The sequence below is a fragment of the Ranitomeya imitator genome, chromosome 9, assembly GCF_032444005.1.
Source record: "Ranitomeya imitator isolate aRanImi1 chromosome 9, aRanImi1.pri, whole genome shotgun sequence".
NCBI classification, from domain to species: domain Eukaryota; kingdom Metazoa; phylum Chordata; class Amphibia; order Anura; family Dendrobatidae; genus Ranitomeya; species Ranitomeya imitator.
This window is the reverse complement of record NC_091290.1, coordinates 45,350,735-45,371,141: the sequence shown is the minus strand read 5'-3', so window position 1 is coordinate 45,371,141 and position 20,407 is coordinate 45,350,735. Positions and strand designations below refer to the sequence as shown.

The 20,407-nt window shown below is 42.6% G+C and overlaps 1 protein-coding gene across 2 annotated transcripts in view; it reads left to right on the top strand.

Moving 5' to 3' along the window:
- Positions 1-19,856, top strand: part of PIDD1 (p53-induced death domain protein 1) — a 35,899-nt gene extending 16,043 nt beyond the window's left edge. Inside the window, exons 6-16 of one of the 2 annotated variants that reach the window (XM_069740060.1) lie at positions 581-782; positions 3,716-3,850; positions 4,245-4,421; positions 5,767-5,914; positions 6,005-6,140; positions 6,717-6,867; positions 11,210-11,333; positions 11,857-11,975; positions 12,707-12,814; positions 15,522-15,727; positions 17,972-19,856. In XM_069740060.1, the coding sequence (XP_069596161.1) occupies positions 581-782; positions 3,716-3,850; positions 4,245-4,421; positions 5,767-5,914; positions 6,005-6,140; positions 6,717-6,867; positions 11,210-11,333; positions 11,857-11,975; positions 12,707-12,814; positions 15,522-15,727; positions 17,972-18,215 (1,750 nt within the window). In that variant the 3' untranslated portion in view covers positions 18,216-19,856. The remainder of the gene's footprint in view (positions 1-580; positions 783-3,715; positions 3,851-4,244; positions 4,422-5,766; positions 5,915-6,004; positions 6,141-6,716; positions 6,868-11,209; positions 11,334-11,856; positions 11,976-12,706; positions 12,815-15,521; positions 15,728-17,971) is intronic. The other variant, XM_069740061.1, reaches the window with a different exon arrangement.
- The last annotated feature ends 551 nt before the right edge of the window (positions 19,857-20,407 follow it).

The window sequence follows — 20,407 nt, the reverse complement described above, 5'->3', positions numbered from 1 at the left end:
GGTTTTGGCTTATAAAATACTGACCAAATACTGAATGTGTGAATGTGATCTTAGGGTAAAGAAATCAACCATAACCCTAACATGTAAAGTTTTAAATAACGCAAACTGTGCTCCACTCCCCCTCTCGGGTCCAGCACATTGTCTCACTGTTCCTCCCGGCGTCTCTTACGGTCTGCAGCGCTGACGTCACGTGGACAGCACGGCGGCCATTCAGTGAGCTCAGCGCTCATGCCATCAACTTAGGCAGAGCGGTTGATCTAACTGATTGGCTGCAGTGCTGTCCATGTGACGTCAGCGCTGCAGACAGTAACAGACACTGGGATCAGCGGTGAAGACTCAGCTGTGAACCCGGGACACTCCTGCCTCGGGACACTGGTGTTCTGAAAGTGGAATCCCCCTTTAAATCAACCTGTTTCCTATTCTTCATTACCTATATCAGTTATGAAGTGGTTCTTTACGTTCTAGCACAGCCCGGGATAACTAAGTAATGACGTTACAATACTGGTTGGATACATGTAGTTTATAGAAGCCAGAAAAGATGCTGCCGGTAATGACCCTTTATTTTTACAAATGTTCCCAGTTTTTGTGTCACACCAGATGGATGCCGGATATTTCTCCCACACGGGTTTCATCTCTGTTTTCCTCCTGGAGCTGTGTCGTACCCCACAAGAATACATTACCAAATATTGCTACCAGACCTGCAGCATGTGAGGCTCGGGCACCATGATGTGCTGCTCAGTAGCACCTTGGAGCTTCAGCCTCATGGCCTACAGTTCCACCAGGTGAGGTTCTCCACAAGGACACGCGTGCCATAGAGCGGGCAGATGTTTGCACCGTCCCTTGTGATATTCTGTGTAAGAAAACTTGTACAAGCTTCCCCACTTCAAAGGAAAAGCAATGTTTGCAAACAAGGGGAGTGGAAATCTGTGGAATGGTCCCTGAAAAGAAGAAGAGGAGCACACCCCGGGTCTTACCGTTATGGGAATCTCATTTAGGGTCCTCTAACTTATATGTATCAATGGTAATATCTGCATACAGCTCCTGCACTATTAACTAAAAAAAAGGAAAAATCTGCATCAGACACTTCATCATGTATGTTCTCTCACGAGAGACCTCCTGACTTCCACTTTATTCCAGTACTTACTGGCCTTGGCCACATTTCTAATTCATGGACCCCAATGAACGAGCCTCCAGGTGATACTCAGCAATGTTGGCACCACAATTACTGAATGGATCCTCCATCATAGGATCTGCCTGGTTCTCACTAGGGCCTATCACGGTTACCCAGTGTCATCACCCCTCTGCTTTCTTGTGCGCCCAGATTATGGCACTGCCTTACACTTTAATAATAATTATCTTTATTTTTATATAGCGCTAACATATTCCGCAGCGCTTTACAGTTTTGCACACATTATCATTATCACTTGTAATACTCTTCTTCTAGGGCCGGGGTCACACTTGCAAGAAACTCGCACGAGTCTCGCACCTCAATACCCGGCACTGACCCCGGCACTCGGGACCGGAGCGTACGGCTGTATGTATTTCTATGTAGCTGAGCGCTCCGGACCAAGTGCCGGCAGCAGCGCCGGGTATTGAGGTGCGAGACTCGTGCGAGTTTCTCCCAAGTGTGACCTCGGCCTTAAGTTTCAACTTTCTGGTCTCAAATTTCCTAACTTATCACCCAGGACTCATTTCTGATGTCCCCTACTGTTCTCTGAGGCCGGTTTCACACGTCAGTGGCTCTGGTACGTGTGGTGACAGTTTCCTCACGTACCGGAGACACTGACACACGTAGACACATTGAAATCAATGCTTCTGTGCAGATGTCAGTGATTTTTCGCGGACCGTGTGTCTGTGTGCAAAACACGGAGACATGTCAGTGTTCGTGGGAGCGCATGGATTACACGGACCCATTAAAGTCAATGGGTCTGTGTAAACACGTACCGCACACGGATGCTGTCCGTGTGCCATCCGTGTGCTTTCCGTGTGCGTTTTTCCTGTCATAGGGTTAAAACTGTAAAAATTGTTGCAATACACGGACATGGACACACGTACAGCACACGGACCCTAAAAACGTTCTCACGGACATCACACGGATCCCACACGGATGGCCTACGTGAGCATACAGACACTAATAACTCCGGTACTGTTTTCTCCGGTACCGGAATTATCTGGACGTGTGAGACTGGCCTTACTTGGTGACAAACCTACGGGCTTTTGGAATCATTATATATATATATATATATATATATATATGCCATCTGCACTGACACGATGGACCAATGCCTGCTGAAAACCCGGCAGTCTTGGGTTAACTATATTGGCCTTTTTGTTTTTTGCACTCCTTTGACTCCTTAGCTCCTGGTTCACTTTTTCATCAAGCCTTAGCGTTCGGCTAGTGTGCGTCGCTCTAGCGTCGGGCGACGCAGCGGCGACGCACGCGTCATGCGCCCCTATGTTTAACATGGGGGACGCATGCGTTTTTGCTTGTTGCGTTTTCCGACACGTGCGTCTTTTACGCTAGCGTCGGACCAAGAAAACGCAACAAGTTGCATTTTTCTTGCGTCCGATTTTCGTCAAAAAACGACGCACGCGTCGAAAAACGCAGCGGCGCATAACGCTAGTGTGAACGTAGCCTTACTACTGTTCCCTACTTTCCAAACTTTCTCCCACTGGGTCACTTCCCTCTTTTTTTTGTTTCTGATTCGTATCTCACTTATATAACTGCACTTTTCTGTATAAATCTTATTTCTCATTATTGATGCAGATTTTTTTGTCCCATGCGGAAAAAATGACCCCCTGCATGGCTGTTCTTTGTACAGCCGGCCTCCCAAAAACAAACAAAAAGTCAGAGGTACCAAAAAATGGATCCAATAAAAACTATAACTTGTCCTCCAAAAATACATCTTCATAACGCTCCGTTAAATGTAAAATTAAAAAACGTTGTCTTTCATAGTGTAGCGGCACTTGTCATCGGTACTGTGCCGTCAACGCTATTAAAAAAAATCCTGCAAAATAAAGCCTGGACTGCTGTCTTTTTCCTCCTAGAAATTATAAAAGCTATTTTGGATTACGTACATGAAAATGATACAATCAAAATACAACTTATCTTGCAAAAAAACAATTACTTCTATAGCTAGTTTGATAAAACATTAAAAAAAGCTATATTTTTGGAATGTGGCGATAAAAAAATCAAAACAACAAAAAAAAGACCAACACAAGAGTAAAGAGTAACTAAACTTTTATCTCTTTTTTTTTTTATATTTTTGTGTCATCATTTTAACTTGCAAGCAGATCAGTAGGGGTCCGGGTCCTGGGACGCCCACCGCTTTATCACAAAGCCCCCTGACAGGTGCACAGCTCTGGCCTGAGCACGCACACAGAGGAAAGATACATAAGCTTGCCATTGTATCGGTGGTCTGCTATGTGTGCACGCTCAGACAGGAGCTGTGGGGTTTTTTTAGAGGGACTGGGGGGGGGTCTCTGCAACCGGACCTCCACTCATCTGCTTGTAATTAAAATGATACAAAAATATAAAAAAGAGTGACAAAAGTTTAGTTACTTTTTATGCCAGTAAATGAAACTTCCTAGCGGACAAATAAAGTTTGTAAGTAATTTATTGACACCTAGTTTTATGCAGTTATTCGGAGGATGCGCCGAGCTGAGAAAGTTTACTTATTGTATATTTATAGATGATTTCTTCATTATTCCACAGGATGTAGAAATCAGCATCCCATTTGCCTTCCTGAAGCCTATGCCAAAGCGCGAGGTGGTCATCAGGACTTTTAGTGACTGTTCTGGATCATGGATGGACCTGAGCACCACAACAAAGGAGAAGTCAATGCATGAGGTTGGACTTATAATGTCAGCACCAGTAATATTAGAACAGAAATGTAAAAAAACATATGGGTTTAATCTGTAGGTTAATAGCGTTCTAAAGCCGCAAGGGTAGTGCCTCTATGACTGAAAGTCAGAGCTTCCGGCTTTCAGTCATAGAGGCACTGACAGTGAGGCTTCAGTCCCTGCTCACTACATAGTCAGCGGCGACTATGACCGTGCCCCGCCACATGGATTTAACCTTTATTACTTATCCAATTGTTCATGCAAGAAAATATCACACGGATTGCATATGGATGACAATCAGGATGAAAAATCATCAATTTTTTTCTGGATGAAAAATGGACGGTTTCTGAACCCAATTTTAATGGGACAACTCTGACTTGTTCCTTTCTTTACTAACACAGACGCTGGCCTCTTGTAAGACCACTCACTTCTCCTGGTTCCTTGTGGTGTCGCGTCTAGTTGAAGATCGCCGTAAGGTTCCGAAAGAGGGGGAGCTCCTGTTCTCTAGTGTGGACCAAAACATCCGGGTTGAGTTTCCTCCTGGTGCAACTGCAGAGACTCGAACAGTGCGCATGCAGGTCACTAACTACAATTTGTTTTTCCACATAAATCATTAGTACAAAGTGAAAATAAGAAAATTTTTAGTACATCTTATAAGAGAAAAAAGCATCTTAACTCTCTTATTACTGAGAATTTGTCAGCAGGTTTTTGCTCTGTAATATGAAAGCAGCAAAAGATAGGGCAAGAGAGCCTGATTCCATGGATGTGTCACTTACTGGACTGTGTGCTGTAGTTTCAATACAATCAGCATTTTATCAGCAGGAGATTATCACTACAGAAGTAGTTCTCACGTGCCGGCCAGTCCAGCTAATCTTTGTAACCCAACCCTCACCACTGTATGGCAGCTTGCTGACCAAGTACACAGGAAGGTGCCAATCAGTGGTGTAGGTGGGGGTTATATAAAGCTCAGCATTCAAAGAACTGCTAGATCTGCAGCAGAAAAAAAATTTGTGTTATGGACTGACCTGGGCTGGAGTAGTGATATTGCCACCACTAGTGGCAGCATCGGCAGGTAGCATAGTTAGGAATAGCCAGGGGTCTGTACACAGAGCAGCAATATAGGTAAAGGATCAGCAGGTTGTGTAGTCAGGAATAGCCAGTGGTTGGTACACGGTAGCAGCGGTATAATCTTGGAATGAAGGAGCAGTTGAAAGGCAGCTTGACTAAAGGCTGCGAGCTCAATAATCTCACAAGGAAGGAAGTGCAATGCCAAGTTTAAGTATGGTGTTCAATCAGGGTGGAGACAATCAGGAACTCAGGGTGGAGACAATCAGAAACACTACAGGTACTAGTATCTGGGTTAGCAAAGAACTGTCCAGCGAGCTGAAAAGCTCAGAGGGAATAGCTGCTGGGTTCAAGTCCTGATGCAGTAATTGTATCAAAACTGCAGAAAGCAGCCCAGTAAGTGATGCATCGCTGGAATCAGGTTTTCCGCCTCTATGATGCTCTCAGATTTCATAACAAAAAGTTGCTGACAGATTCCCTGAATCTTTTTTCTCCCTGCACTGAAAAACTGCTCTAATCTGTCAGCAGATCTGTCTTCCTTAGAGATCAGATTACATTTGCTGCTATAAAAGCTGTTGGAGGTGAGGGGGAAGCTGAAGGAAAACAAAACATACACAAATAGAAAATGCTGAGGCTTCTTGTGCAGTGGGAAAAACTGATATAAATGGATCTAAGTGCGATAATGTCTAGAAATAGTGTTATTCTTCATACAAACACATGACGGCTTATTCTGTAAAGTAGTTACCTGAAACTGCAGTTACAATGTAATGTGAAGTGGCTACAGCCGGACCTGGTGATTTAATTCAACCCTGCTCTCTAATTTCCATTCCTTATTTTCTAACTTACTCACTTTTTTAGGTTTTACCAATCTCCAAACAAGTGCTGGATAAGATAACTGGAGACTCGGAGTCCTCCACTAGTCCCCTCTTATGTCTGTCGCAGAGTTCAGCAGCCAACTTTCTGAGTCCGGTCAAGATCCAGTTGCCGCTCCCTCCTGGTGTGACAGGTCGGACACTATACTAGATCCGCTGTGGCCGCCATCTTTGGGTCCGTGTTTGGTCCAGTATCAGCACTTTTTTCTCTTTCTTCTTCGCAGGCAACACCTTGGATCGTTCCCATCTGTTTCTTTTGCACGGCGATCCCCGGGCACAGACCTGGACTGACATCACCAATCAGGTTGTGTTGCAAATCACTCATATTTATGCCCACTTCCAGGTGGATCATTTTTCGTGGTGAGTTCTTATTATTAGAATTGTATTTAGTAGGTCTTTTTCTTGATTACTTCCTATAAGTGACAGATGCCTTTTACCTTTATTAGTGTATTCTACATGTTTTTATGTTCTGCTACATTGGGGAAAGTTATTATGGCTCTCTAGCATACACATAGCATAAACTAAGAGGTGTTTTCTGAGCATGCTCGAGTGCTAACAGAGTGTCTTCAGCGTGCTCAAATAACATTGTTCGAGTCCCCGCGGCTGTTCGACAGCCTCGACACATCCTGGGATTGCCTGTTTGCCCAGTGTAATTTGCACGCTGTTTTTGACCTCATGCATAAGATATTGATTCTTACCGTACCTCTGACTTTAAGAAAATAAATGGGGTCATGCTTCAATACATAAAATTTTACAGAGGCATTATAACGTAGAGGCAATGCTGTCAGGAACAATGATGCTTCAGAGAGACGTCATATGGCGGCACACTTCATGTGCCTACCTTGTGCTGTACATATATGAGATGCTTGTAATGAAATCGCTCCTTATAGATAAGGTCTGGTTTATATTACTTAAAGTATCTTTTTTTTTTTTAAGGTACTGGCTATGGTATACCACAAAGTCCTACGTGGGTGAGCTGGCCAAGAATGTATACAAGCGGCTGCGCATGTACCAGGTCAATTTTGTTGCTTTGCAGAGGAAACGGGATCCGGAGCAGGTGCTGCTGCAATGTGTCCCTAAGCACAAGGTGCGCTCCATCGTTATCATTTCATGTCCCCTTTACTCTATTAGGCCAGTCTCACACGTCCAGATAATTCCGGTAGCGGAGAAATCGGTACCGGAGTTATCCGTGTCCGTGTGCTCACATGGCACATCAGTGTGGCACACTGAGGACCACACGGACCATGCAGGAGACAGCGCTACAGTTAAGCGCTGTCCCCTGCTTTTGGTGCTGAAGCCGGCATTCATTCCTTCTCCCCAGCAGCGTTCGCTGGAGAGAAGGAATGAAAAATCAAGTTGTTTATTTTTTGTTAAAAATAAAGTTTGGGGTCACCTCCTGCCTCCCATCCCCCGTGCGCCCGCCCGCTTGTAGAGAAATACTCACCCAGCTCCTGCGATGCCTCCTCTCAGCGCCGGCAGCCTGTACTGTGTGAGTGGTCACGTGGTACCGCTCATTACAGTGATGAATATGCGGCTCCACCCCTATGGGTGGTGACCCCAAACTTTATTTTTAATTAAAAAAAATCTTGATTTTTCATTCCTTCTCTCCAGCAAACGCTGCTGGGGAGAAGGAATGAATGCCGGCTTCAGCACCAAAAGCAGGGGACAGCGCTTAACTGTAACGCTGTTTCTCCTGCGGCGGTACGTGCACACGGAGGAGAGTGCACACTGTTTTCCGTGTGGATGTGTGCGGGACGCTTTGCGGACCGTGCTGCCAGAGAAACGCAGACATGTCTCCGTATTTTGCACACGGACACACGGTCAGAAAAAAACTCAAAAGAATGAACATTTGCATTTCTATGTGAAAATGACTTGCTGTTTATATGTTCAGGCTTTTGAGCTTCTTTCAATCTCTTTGGGTTTCCAAAGGATCCAAACAGTTAAAGAGTTTGTCCACTACTTTTACATTGATGCCATATTCTCGGGATAGGTCATCAATATCTGATCGGCCGAGGTCTGACACCCAGCACCCCCGTCGTTCAGCTGTTATCGGTGTCGGCGGCGATGGCTGCCGGCCAAAAGTAATCACTTGTCAGCTGCTCTATCTACCGATAGTGGCTGCAGCAGGGTACTACATGTCCGCCTCTTATTCAAATCAATAGGGGCAGATGAGTAGTACCCTGCCGCAGCCAATATCAGAAGACGGCCAGCAACGCAAGTGAGTGCTGCCGGCCGGCGGCCACCAACTCCAACAATAGCTGATTGGCATGGATACCGGGTGTTGGACCCTGACCAATTAGACATTGATGATCTATCCAAAGGATGCGTCATCATTGTAAAAGTAGTGGTCAACCTCTTTAAATAACGTGGCCATGACCGTTGTTGAGGTCATTCTGCTCTGAAGACGCTTTATACTTTACAATACAAGAGAGCCCAGACATTGTTCTGAGTGTTTTCCCAGCATGGTCGCTTTATGACAACACTGGAAGTTTCTTCATTGTTGAATGGAGAAAAAAAGCGACCAGAAAAAGCCAGGAAAAATCTGGTGGTCAAAAGTGATGAAGCAAGCGCTCAGTATGAAAAAGACACAAAAAAAGCCAATGTGTCCTGAAGCATTTATCTCCTGAAAAACCTTGTGGGTTTGTCTGCAGGTAAAAATGGTTGTGTGCTCATACCCTAGATATCCTAATTTTGCTTTTGCTATCCTTCATTTTCTAGTAAAACAGAATCGGGCGCAGATCACTTACCTATCCAGGTTACGTAGGTTTACACTCATTTATTAAGGAAATACATAAAAGCAATTCCTTACTATAATCCTATTTTCAGAATTGCTTCCTTTACAACTAGGAACAATCTGATGAAATAGAAAGGAAGCTGCTCATCATTTCTACCAGTCTGTTCTTGTTGATAATTATTACATAGAAGACAGGCTGCCATACTCTGCAGTCTGCTGATGGCTTTATAGGACTTTGCAGCATACCAGGTCCAGCACCAATAAAGATGAAGCTTCCATCACAGAAAGTAGTGGCACACTACTAGGTTATGCCATCACTCCCGGTAAAGGGGGCTCCGCCACAGATCCCTGCACAGCCGGTAGCACCGTTGTGCAGGGAAAGGATTGAAGGGAAGGGATGCTAAAGCCGCGTCGTGGACCCTTTGGTCTCAGGATCCTGGCAATTTGATTAGTAAGTGAAGGAATCACTCATCAAAACTGTCAGTGATGGAAATAAGCCTTCGAAAACGGTGAATTTAGCTTGCAGAATTATAAAATCTAGGCAACGTAATGTAAATGTCGGCTGACTTGTGCACATTGTACTTCAGACAGACGTTGAGAACGTCACCACAGCTCGGGGGAACAATCCAGCTTTTCCCAGCTAAGTAATAGCATGTGAGATTATCTGCATGGGATTTCTGTGTGACTTTGTATTAATACCTTTGTGTGGATAAATAAGAATATAGCGCTCGGACAGGCTAAAATTCTACACTTCTGAGAATATATCTTGATGGTTAATCTACCAGCCATCATTGTATGATTATTGGTCATGACCCCTAGAGATCATAACAATAAAGCCATGGCGTACCTGCGGGCATTGCGGCCCCTTCTGTGAGTATCCGGGCACAACGGTGCGTCTGGCTTTTGCTGATGTACTTGATACTGCTTCTATGTCCCATAAATGTGAGATTGGACAGGCACACACAAACAACACACCATTGCATCCCCTTAAATTTCCTGATCAAGGTCTGACCCTCACTGTCTACGTACCAATAGACCATGATTGTGAATCCCCTCAAATTCTTTTCGGACCCTAAGGAGTACTGTGTTTCAACATTTTTAATTTGAGTGATAAGTTTACTATATAGTGTTTATTTTAGTTTTATTATAAAAAGTCAGTGTCATCATGGCACACCTTAGGAAGCTGTCAGCCGGATGATGGTGTAGACAATTGCTTGGCCAGCAGCGATCTGTCCCATTTCCTCTATACACAGGAGCGCTCGCACCTGTCTTCTCTATGAAAGAGCCACTGCCAGAAATCTCTGACAGCGGCTTAGCTTTGGAGAAGAAAAGAATTGGCAGTTTGAAACATGCCGTCTCCTTCTCTCCCCCGACGATTATCTATCGGGGTCCCCATACACATTAGACTGTCGGATGTGTTATGTGGATGATCGTCCAGTAAGGGGCTGAAGTATATGTGCATGTAATATGTGATCATTGAAGGATCGTGCATGTGTTGCCATAATGTGTCAGTCTACAGATGCCAAAACTTCATCAATAGTAATTGTTTATGGCAATGAATTAACAGAAATTCACTAATATAGTGAATAACTTCTGGCAATGAGAAGTCTATAGTGAAGGCTACAGTGTCACCGTTGGGTAAAATATCCAGATGATACTCAATGTCGAACTAGATTTAATACAAAACTTACAATATTTCTTCTTGCAATTTCCTCCTTGTCTTGTTTGTTGCATGAAAGTCTAACACAATAGATAAGCTGTCCAAACCTACTGACATCTAGGAGATCGGCCGACCATCTAATGTGTAGGGCAGCCTCCAGAATCTCTCAGACAGATGGTGGCGGAGTACAGAATGATCACGAAGTTGGACTTTCACCACCCCATTCTTTTGGCGCCGACATAAGTGTCTGATAGCAGCTTTCTCCTCTCTACTTGTCGTAAACGCATGAACGGCCATGCTCATATCTGTGCAGGAGTCAGGAGACATAGCTCTCTGCTGAGAATTGCTTAAGCAGACAGCTATCTGATGTGTAGGGCTAGCTTAAAGGAGACTACTCTCCAAATCAAAAATGGCTAGGCTTTGCTCTTACTTTATTCCCACTGTTCCCCTGAGTATTCCAATTTTTGTTTGTTTAAAATCCGCCATACGGTTCCAGAGATATGGACCTTTTTATTTACCGTAGTATGACCTTTTATGGTCTTTACCAAGGAGGCGTGGCTAACAGGATGTTGTGTAAGCCACGCCCCCTTCATAAAGACTAAACAGAAAGGTCCATCTCTCTGGAACCGTATGGCGGATTAAAAAAAAAAAAAAAAAATTGGAATACTCATGAGTACAGTGGGAATAAAATAAAAGTAAAAGCTGGGCACTTTTTGACCTGGTGACAGGTCCCCTTTAATACTGTGCGACACACATCTTTTTATTAACACTTGAGTCCATGTAGCTACGTAGTATACTAGTCATCCGGAACAGAAGAGTGAGTGGCTGCTGCACAATCATACACAAATAGCTGGTGTTACAGGAAGATAAAAGCTTCATAAATGTTATTAATTCTACAGTGCATGCCGATTCTGAAATGGAGATTGGGTGCAACTTTAATTTTTTGGGAAAAGTTAGAAAATGGGAATGGTAGATATTTCAGAGAAACTTAACTATCTCCTATTGATGATAGAAGTTTTTCTTCCTCACTTATAGGTGGACTCAACAGTTAAAAGATTGCAGGATAGATATAAGGGCCCGGAGCCGTCTGACCTGGTTGAACTTGTGGAAGGGGAACAGTTTTTTGCAACATTCGAGCAAGGCCTCAAGCTGTACTCTGGTATAGTGCATTTATATTTATGTATATATTGTTTTTCCAAAAATGATATATCCTCAATCAGGGCTATGGTGCTCATTCAGTGCATATGTTGGAAGCTTTCACTGCACGTATGCCAATAAAGAGACGTAATGCATGGTGTGAACATAGCCTGAACTTGCTAATCATGCAGTCACCTAGTTTGGTCATTTGTACATGATGGAACACGTCAGGATTTCTTGCAGAAATTTCCTGACCAAAACCGGACATTTCTGCCAGAAATCCGCAAGCGTTTTTTTCACAATGCAGTAAATAGCGGGAAAAACGTGAAAAATCCACAAAATTAATGAACATGCTGCTTTTTGTACCGCAATGCGTTTTTTTCGCAGAAAAAAACGCATCATGTGCACAAAAATTGCAGAATGCATTCTAAATGATAAGATGCATATGTATGCGTTTTTATGCGTTTTTATAGTGTTTTTATCGCGAAAAAACTTGAACGTGTGCACATACCCTTAGTCTTTTTTTGTTTTGTTGCTTCTTTCAGAGCGTCCCGATTGCGTAGATGGCCGCATATGCTTTGTGTTCTACTCACGTATGAAGAACATGAAGGAGGTCTATGTTACATCGTCTGCTGACAGGATAGAGAAGGATGTTAAGGGACAGGTGAGAACATCCATATAATCTGGAAACACGTTTGTATTGGATGTGGGTGATATTCAGAAAATGTTCTACATGTTCAGCAGGTCGTTTTCTGTTCCTCGGGTTTGCATACATATTTCATGGTGGCCAGACTTATCCCCCACAAACTCCCCATAAACATGTATAATAGCTGCCTGATTATTTCAGTAGAAAGAGGGAAATAATAGACATATCTCCCAGTCGAAACAAAGGTCAGGCACATTTAAGTCCATTTAAACAGGTCTGGTTACATTTATATATATAACTAGATGGAGGCTCGATGCTATCGCATCCGGGAGGTGGTGACGGGAAGAGGGGTCCTTGCGGCGTGGGGTTCCAGCAGCGGAGGGTCCAGCGATGACACGCTGATGGTACTGCGCGAGGGCCAGGTACCACCAGCGGGTGCCATATTGGAATACCCATCACTTGGGTATTCCAATATGGCGGTCGGCGTACTTCCGGTGCGGCACGGTGGATTGTGGGATTCGAGGACGTCCAGACGGAAGTGGATGACAGACAATTTAAGGTAATTATATAAATAGATATAGAACCTGTATACTCCAGAACGGTGTTTTGAGCAATCAGTGGGGTGGCCAAGACCCAGACCCCCACCGATCAGCAGCATTTTGTATCCCCTATGTGTATAAAAACATTTTTGAAATTATAATCACCCTTTAATTTGTACTTCATTTTGTGCTTCTCTTTTTCTGTGATAGGTTTCCTTCTACCGTGAATCGATCCCAGAGGGTCTTCCTGAGGAAGTCACTAAACACAGGAAGGGCTCCCGATCTGATTGGATGGCAACATTACCTATCAAACTGCCTGTAAGATATTTAAAATAAATCATAAAAAATGTCTATACTGAGGGTCTTTTTTTAACATAAACCTGTTAGGTCATTCATGCAGCCCCAACCATTCATGCAGCATAAATCTGGGACAGGTTCTCTGTAACTGCAGAATTCTTCTGTATGTTTTATAGAGAAAACTCTCCTTATATAGAAGCCAGGATCTCTGGGGCCGGATCCCAACAGCTTCTCCCCACCCACCTCTGCTTGCTTGATTGACAGGCCTCTCCCTATGTGTGTATAAAGAAACACCTGGTGATCTAGCCGAGCGGGGAGTGGGAATCCAGCTAGGACCCACTCTGATAACTAGTCTTTTCCTTCTCATTTCCTGTTTACCATGTTTTCTTTGCGTTTTTGAGCAAAACATAATTTTTTGCAATGAGAGAGCCTGGCCCTGATTTCTGCTATCCATGATTGTGACAGCATGAATCATCTGAAAGGTTCCCTTTATTCAACCTTGTTGGCTCCTTTGTTGACTGAGTAATACCTAGTGCTGAGGCCACATCTTTCCCAGCAGATGATGACTGATGATGATGACATGATCAGCCATCATGTGCCTTTAACAGCCATGGGTGGAGCAGTGGTTTGCCCTCGACTGTTAACATTTTAAATGCCGCTGTCAATCTCTGACAACAGCATTTAACACTCGCCGGCAGAGTGGTGTGTCATTCCACAGGCTCATCGGCCCACCTGTGACATGATCGTGGAGCGCTGATGAGTTGTCATGACAGCCGGGGGTCTGCTGAAGACCCTCGTGTTTGTCATGATGATTCTCCTGTGAAAGCCAACATTTATCTATTAAATTTAAGGGAAAAGAAAGCGGTCACTAGGCCAACATTTATCTGGCATTCATAGGAGATTGTGATTTTTGCTATATATAGCTGTGCTGATGCCCTGCTATGTGAATTACAAGCGACTAGACGATCGCAGCTTCAAGTCCCCTAGGAGGACTATTACATACAGTAAAAAGTTTTAAAAAATGTGAAAAAAAATAAAAAAAACACAAATGTTCAAGTCACCCAACTTTTTCCCCATTAAAAAGAAAACAGTTTAAAAAAAAAACATACTTAAAAGTCTGATCTATCAAAATCTAAAGTAAATTAATCAGTAAGATAAACGGCGTAATAAGGAAAAAAACTATACCCTAGAATTATGTTTTTTTAGCCACTGCAACATTGCAATGAAATGCAATAACAGACGATTAAAAAATCATATCTACCCCAATAGGGTATCAGTAAAAATGTCAGCTAATGGCACAAAATATAAGCCCTCACATGTCACATAAAAAAAAACAATTGTGGAATTACACTTATTTTTTTGCAATTTCAACACACTTGGATTATTTTTTCCCTACTTTCCAGCGCATTACTTGATAAAATGAATGGTGTCATTCAAAAGTACAACTCATCTCGAAAAAAACAAGCCCTCTTATGGCTATGTGGACAGAAAAATAGAATAAGTTATGGTTCTTGGAAGAAGGGGAGGAAAAAAGGAGAAAAAAAACGAAACCGAAAATAGCCTAATCAGGAAGGGGTTAAACAATAGGTCATTTTCTGATAATACCTTCCCTTTAATCTCAAACTGATTAAATATAAGTTGACAATTCCCACTGATTTTAGAAAATGAATGAGGATTGTGTGTAGGTGTTTCTCAACCCTTCTTGATGGCAGATTTTAAAGTGATTATATATAGAATCCGGTATATTGGGTCAAATCCTTGTTTCAGAGTGAGCTGTTCCACTAATAGGGGATCCAAGCGGTGGCTTATTTTTCTAGTCCATTTGAAAAATGGAAAATCTCTGACCATAGTTGACAGCTATCCAAAGCTATGGCCAGCTTTACTTTACAAGAAGAATGAGTAAGAATTAGTAATGCAGACTAATCTGATTTCCTTCTATGATGGAATCACTGACTGGGTGGATCAAGGAAATGCGGTAGATATAGTAGATCTCTACTTCAGGAAAGCATTTTATGAAGTATCTGATACTATCCTTATTGAAAAAAATGGCCAAGTATGAGATTGACAAGGCTACGGTTAGGTGGATTCATAACTGGCTCAGTGATCGTACTCAATGGATGGTGATAAATGGTTGCACATCCAATTGGAAGAGTGTTTCAAGCGGGGCACCACAAGGCTCTGTCCTGTCCACAGTGCTGTTCAACATTTTTATAAATGATCTAGATAAGGAAACTGAAGGTAAACTGATCAAATTTGCAGATAATGCAAAGCTAGGAGGGATAGCTAACTCTAGAGAAGACAGAGAAAGGATTCAGAAGGCTCTAGATAAGCTTGAGCAATGGACAGCGACTAATAGAATAGTATTTAACGGAGAAATGCAAGATTCTACATCTGGACAAGAAATATGAAAATTACATCTGCCAAATGGGAGGAATAGAACTTAGCAACATCACATGTGAAAAAGACGTGGGTATACTAATAGAGAAAATACAGATTAGATATTAGAAAAAACTTTTTGACAGTGAAGGTGATCAATGAGTGGAACAGGCGGCCACGAGAGGTGGCGAGTTCTCCTTCAATAGAAGTCTTCAAACAGAGGCTGGACAGACATCTGTCTGAGATGGTTTAGTGAATCCTGTATTGAGCAGGGGGTTGGACATGCTGTGAATCTATAATTCTAATGTGGACATTATATTTCTAACATTTTTCCTCTTATTTTCTGTACCAGAAAATGAAATACCCAAATGGAGAAAACGACAGGCAAAGAAGCAATCATTCACTGCCCCCCTTGAATATAGGCAATCCTGAGATGGGTTATCTGACCGAAACCAACCTACTCAGCATCGCCCGTCAGATAGGATCAGATTGGATGAACATTGGTATTAAACTGGGCCTCCCGTATCACGAGCTAGAACGTTTTCGCTTTAACAACAGGTGAGAAATGTAGCACATACCACAACCAGATCTGTTGCTGCCATTACTGTACATCGGTGTTCACAATGATCGCATCATCATTTGCATCAATAACATTGTATTATTGATGTTATGAATCATATGGAGGCAGAAAGAGATGTTAGCATCTAGAAGAACAGATTTCCAAGTGTGTCTGCTTGCCCCATAAATATGAAATGTTTTAGTAATCAGACTTCAGGACTGCTTTCTGCCAACCACATTCTGTTGTTTTGGACAGTTTTTCGGTGAAAAGTCTGACCAATCACAGTTTGTAATCATCAATAAACAGTTATTATAATTCAGGACTCTCTCAAACTTTTTCTTCAATGACCTCACCTGCCAAACATTAGGGATGTTCGGGCTTAACATTCCAAAAGAGGGACATGTAGATGTCGCCTGTTGCTGCAAATGTGCTACACCGCTCAGCGGTGACCCCACAACAGTTGGCAATGCCTTCTGATGCAGTAATATGGGATAGATGTGTCTACTGGGACAGTTGTACTTTTCTGCTGAATCTGGAGCATTTAGCCTCTATCTACACGATGTCTTTGACTGTGACACCTGTTACGTGACCAAAGTTTGTTAATTGTCACCGATACATTACATCGCGGTGCAACACAAGTTCATGGTCTTGTTTTGTGACCCTGAAGGTAGTGCAACTGCAACAAGCAAGTCGCTGAAAATGCGACACGGCTGGACTTTTTGCGACTAGCATTGCCAATGGCCCTGTTATGGAGGGTGCTACTGAACGGTGTTGCAAATTTGCAGCAACAAACAGCATCTACTTGTCCCTTTTTTGGCATGGTAAGCGCGAGCATGCGTAATGTTTGGCTGGTGAGATCATTAAAGAAAAAGTAGCCGTGTAGCCCAGCCTTAGTAGGCATGGCAGTATTGATTGACTGTGTCCATGACGATCCATCTGTTTGAGACACCAGCATATTTACTTGGTATTGCCAATGGAGGTTTAGGGTGCAATTACACTGAAAAAAATCGTGAATGAGTTTTTATTTTAGTAATGCTTGTTTCACGACTATTTTTCAGGCTGCCGTTTTCCGTGGTGTGCCTGTGTAAAGATTTACCGATTGACAGTCTGTAAACTGATCTTTAGGCTATGTTCCCATGATGAGATTTTGGTGAATTTTTGATGTTGCAGATTTTCCGTAACCATTAAGTAAAACAGTTTTTTTGCATTTTTTTTAAAATACGTACATGTGTCACATTACTAAGTCAGGATGTGTATACCGCGGTCATCCACTCTCTCATCATCTGTAATAGTAAATGCACTGATTTGTGTAGGGACAGACACCATTGACATGGGGAAAGGGAACTGTTAATATATTCATACACTTCTAGAAGGAACAATATAGCAATGAAACAACTCATTGTTCTATGCAATAATGTTCTAGCGCAGGGTTACTAACTTATGCACGTGTGGACATGGGTCATGTTTGCCCGGCACACTTTCTCCGCATCCCTTTATTCAGCAGAGGACGGATGGAGGCACAGATGGCCGCTGCAGAGAGGCAGCCCTGGGAGCTGCGGATGGCAGAGGGGCTGCTGCACTCAGCACATAAGCCTCTTTTACAGTATTGTAGTCGGCATTTTGCATCAGTATTTGTCAGCCAAAACCAGGAGTAGGTCCAAAATATGGAGCAGTTGCAAATCTTTCCATCAAGGGTTTTCTGTGTTCACGTTTCTGCTCTGGTTTTGGCTTACTATCACGTCTATGTTTCTTTTACATATGTGAAAAACTACCGTAATTTTCATCAGTGGTTTTTACCATCCGTGTGTCTCATGCCCCCCAAAAAGAAAACTGATAAGAGCTCTCTCAAGCTTCTCCTAGCAAACAGTCAGTGAAAAAACATCACACGGATTATATCGGTGATATATCAAAGTTTTTCACTGACTCAAACATGTGAGTGAACAACTAGGATCAAAAATGGACATTCCTAATTTTATATGGACACTCAGCCTGCCAAAAAACATGGACGTGTGAACATCCTCATAGACTATGATGGGTGGAAGAACGGGGCTTGCTGTAGAAGGTCGGGGACATGGTGACACAGCTCGTCTAATTTATGACAAGCGGTGGGATGCCTGATGCCAGAATACTTAGTGATTGGAGTAAGACTTGTGGCAAGGGGCAATTGTATTTTAACAGGGCACAGAATTCTCAGTATGTGATGCCGATAATGCCTCTGACGTTCTTACGTTGTGTCTCCCCAGCAAGGACCTGCACCAGCTAATCTTGGATATGATATTTCTCTGGGCCCGGAATAACTCTGCGCAGCCGGACTGCGTGCAGAACTTGGTGCAGGCCATGAGGGACAGTAAAAGGAACGACATCGCTGATGAAATAGAAGATGTGATCAAACTGGGGAAGGAAAAGTACACACAGTCCATCCGAAGAGTCGGCTTAGACCAAGGCAACAGCAGCGAAGACTCTGCCATCGCCATGAGCCAGTCGTGAGGTCAGAATGGACCCAAGCTGGAGACTCGCTGACACCTACATGGACCATACCGGGCCACGGCCATCGCATAGTGGGGTCTGTCTGCCATGTTCATTGGAACACTTAATAACTGGAGAATCCTTTATCCAATTTATAAAGTAAACTTTATAATTTATTGTCAGTCCAGTATCTCAAAGAAAAGGTTTATTTTTTACCTTTATTGTTGTACTTTTGTCTTTTTTTCAATATGTATCGCAAGAGATTGATAATTTTCCTCCCTGCTTTAACGGATGTGTTTAAGCGATTGGATTTGTAGATGCTAAAGGAGGTAGACCAACATGTACACTTGCCATATTACTTATGCTAGTTAATTTATTAGTATTTACTGTATATGCAGATATAGAACAATACTTATATAAATTGAATTACCATTTACATTAATGGGATCGTCCATGATTAATCCCAGTCTTGCAGATGTAAAATATAATAAAGTCAGCTCTACTCATCCTCCCCAGGTCCTTCACTGGCGGACCGTTGACGTCCCTCCAACAGCCAATTATTGGGCTTCAGTTGTCACATTCTCTGTAGTCATTATGTCACTCTTGCAGCCCGTCAATAAAGAGCGGGGCTACAGTGGATTTTGGGGGGATGCGCATAGCTGTGTTTGTTATTTTCTATGTCTCAATTAAAAATTAATCCCAAACAACCTTTCATAGAGGATCTGTCATCAGATTTCACAATAAAAGCAGCACGGACCAGGTGAGGCTGGCCTACTTCCTTTGGGAATTCATGACAGAATGGCTGCATATTCCTCAAACTAAACTAGCGCTTGAGTCAAAAAACGCTTGTTTTAATGTTAGGTATGGGAAACTTTCAATGATGATTTGGATTTTTCAAAGTAAGTACAGCAGCCTCTTCAGGTCTAAGATATTTATTTAATAATATATCTAGAAATCTGGTAATAGATCCACTTTAGTATTTCCAGACTTTGCAGAGTCCAGAAGGAGTACATTGATATGAGATGTGATTTTACTGCATATGCTGGAACGGAAGTGTTGTCATAGGAGCGCTGGAACCTAATTGCTGCAAAATGTATCGTTGCAACTATAAAAGATATCTTTATACATAATGTTATGAAAATTAAATCATACTCATCATTAAAGCCATAATTTTGTAGAATTCTGTTGGCAGTTTCCATCTCAAGGTGAAACATTTTCTTTGGAGTAGTTTTACAAAACGCTTTAGAGACTGGATTCAAACCTTATTGTAGTGGGACATTTGGGATAATTAATTTTAGCCACGTAAGAAACCACATATTAGTCCATGTAGGACTGATTTCTCACTACTTTCTTGTATTTTTACCTGTATAGTTTTGTATAGTTTTCTGTATATTTGTGTAAATATATTTATGGAAAAGATTTATAGACGTGTCTGAGCTGTAAACAATTATTGCCCTGTCCTTGGCTGTTTTTGGAGGAGAGAAAGAAGCGGGGTCTCTGAAGACAATATGTTCTCTTTCATTTACTGTATGGGCATTAAACAATGTGTCAGGTTTTCCTAAAATGTTTCTTTAAATATAGAAATAAAATCTGTGTGTACATACAGTAGATACTGTACATTTGTAGCTAAATAAAACTTTAATAAACAAAATTTACTACAGTTTCTTCTGTCTGATTTTTGCTTGCTTCATACTATGTATTGTCTGATATATCATGTGGTTACCACTACAGTTGGCATACAGCTAGAAGTCAAGTAGTGCCCAGATCGTGGAAATCAGGGATAAATACATTTTTATTATGTACAGCCATAACGTCAGATTTGTGACGTTGAGTCACTACTCACAGACAAGCCATGAGAGAGGGTAGTCAGGAGGTCCGAGGTCAGATACCAGGAGGGCTCGTAGTACAGAGAGGTAAGACAAAGGTACGGCCAGGCAACAGTCCAGGGTCAAATGCCAGGAGGATACGTCAAAACCAGGGAGTACAACAAAGGGATAGTCAGAGGCCAAGTCCGGGGTCAGATACCTGAAGTCAGAGAGCGTCCAAAGCAGAAGGGATAATCCACATAAATAGTCACAACAAATCCCAGGTCAACAACAAGATCGGAAGTCGTACAAGGAGCAAGCACGCACAACTAACTAAAGCAAAACTATAACTGACAATCTGCTGCTCACAGAAAGCCAGCTAAATACCTTGCAAATCATTTGAGGGAG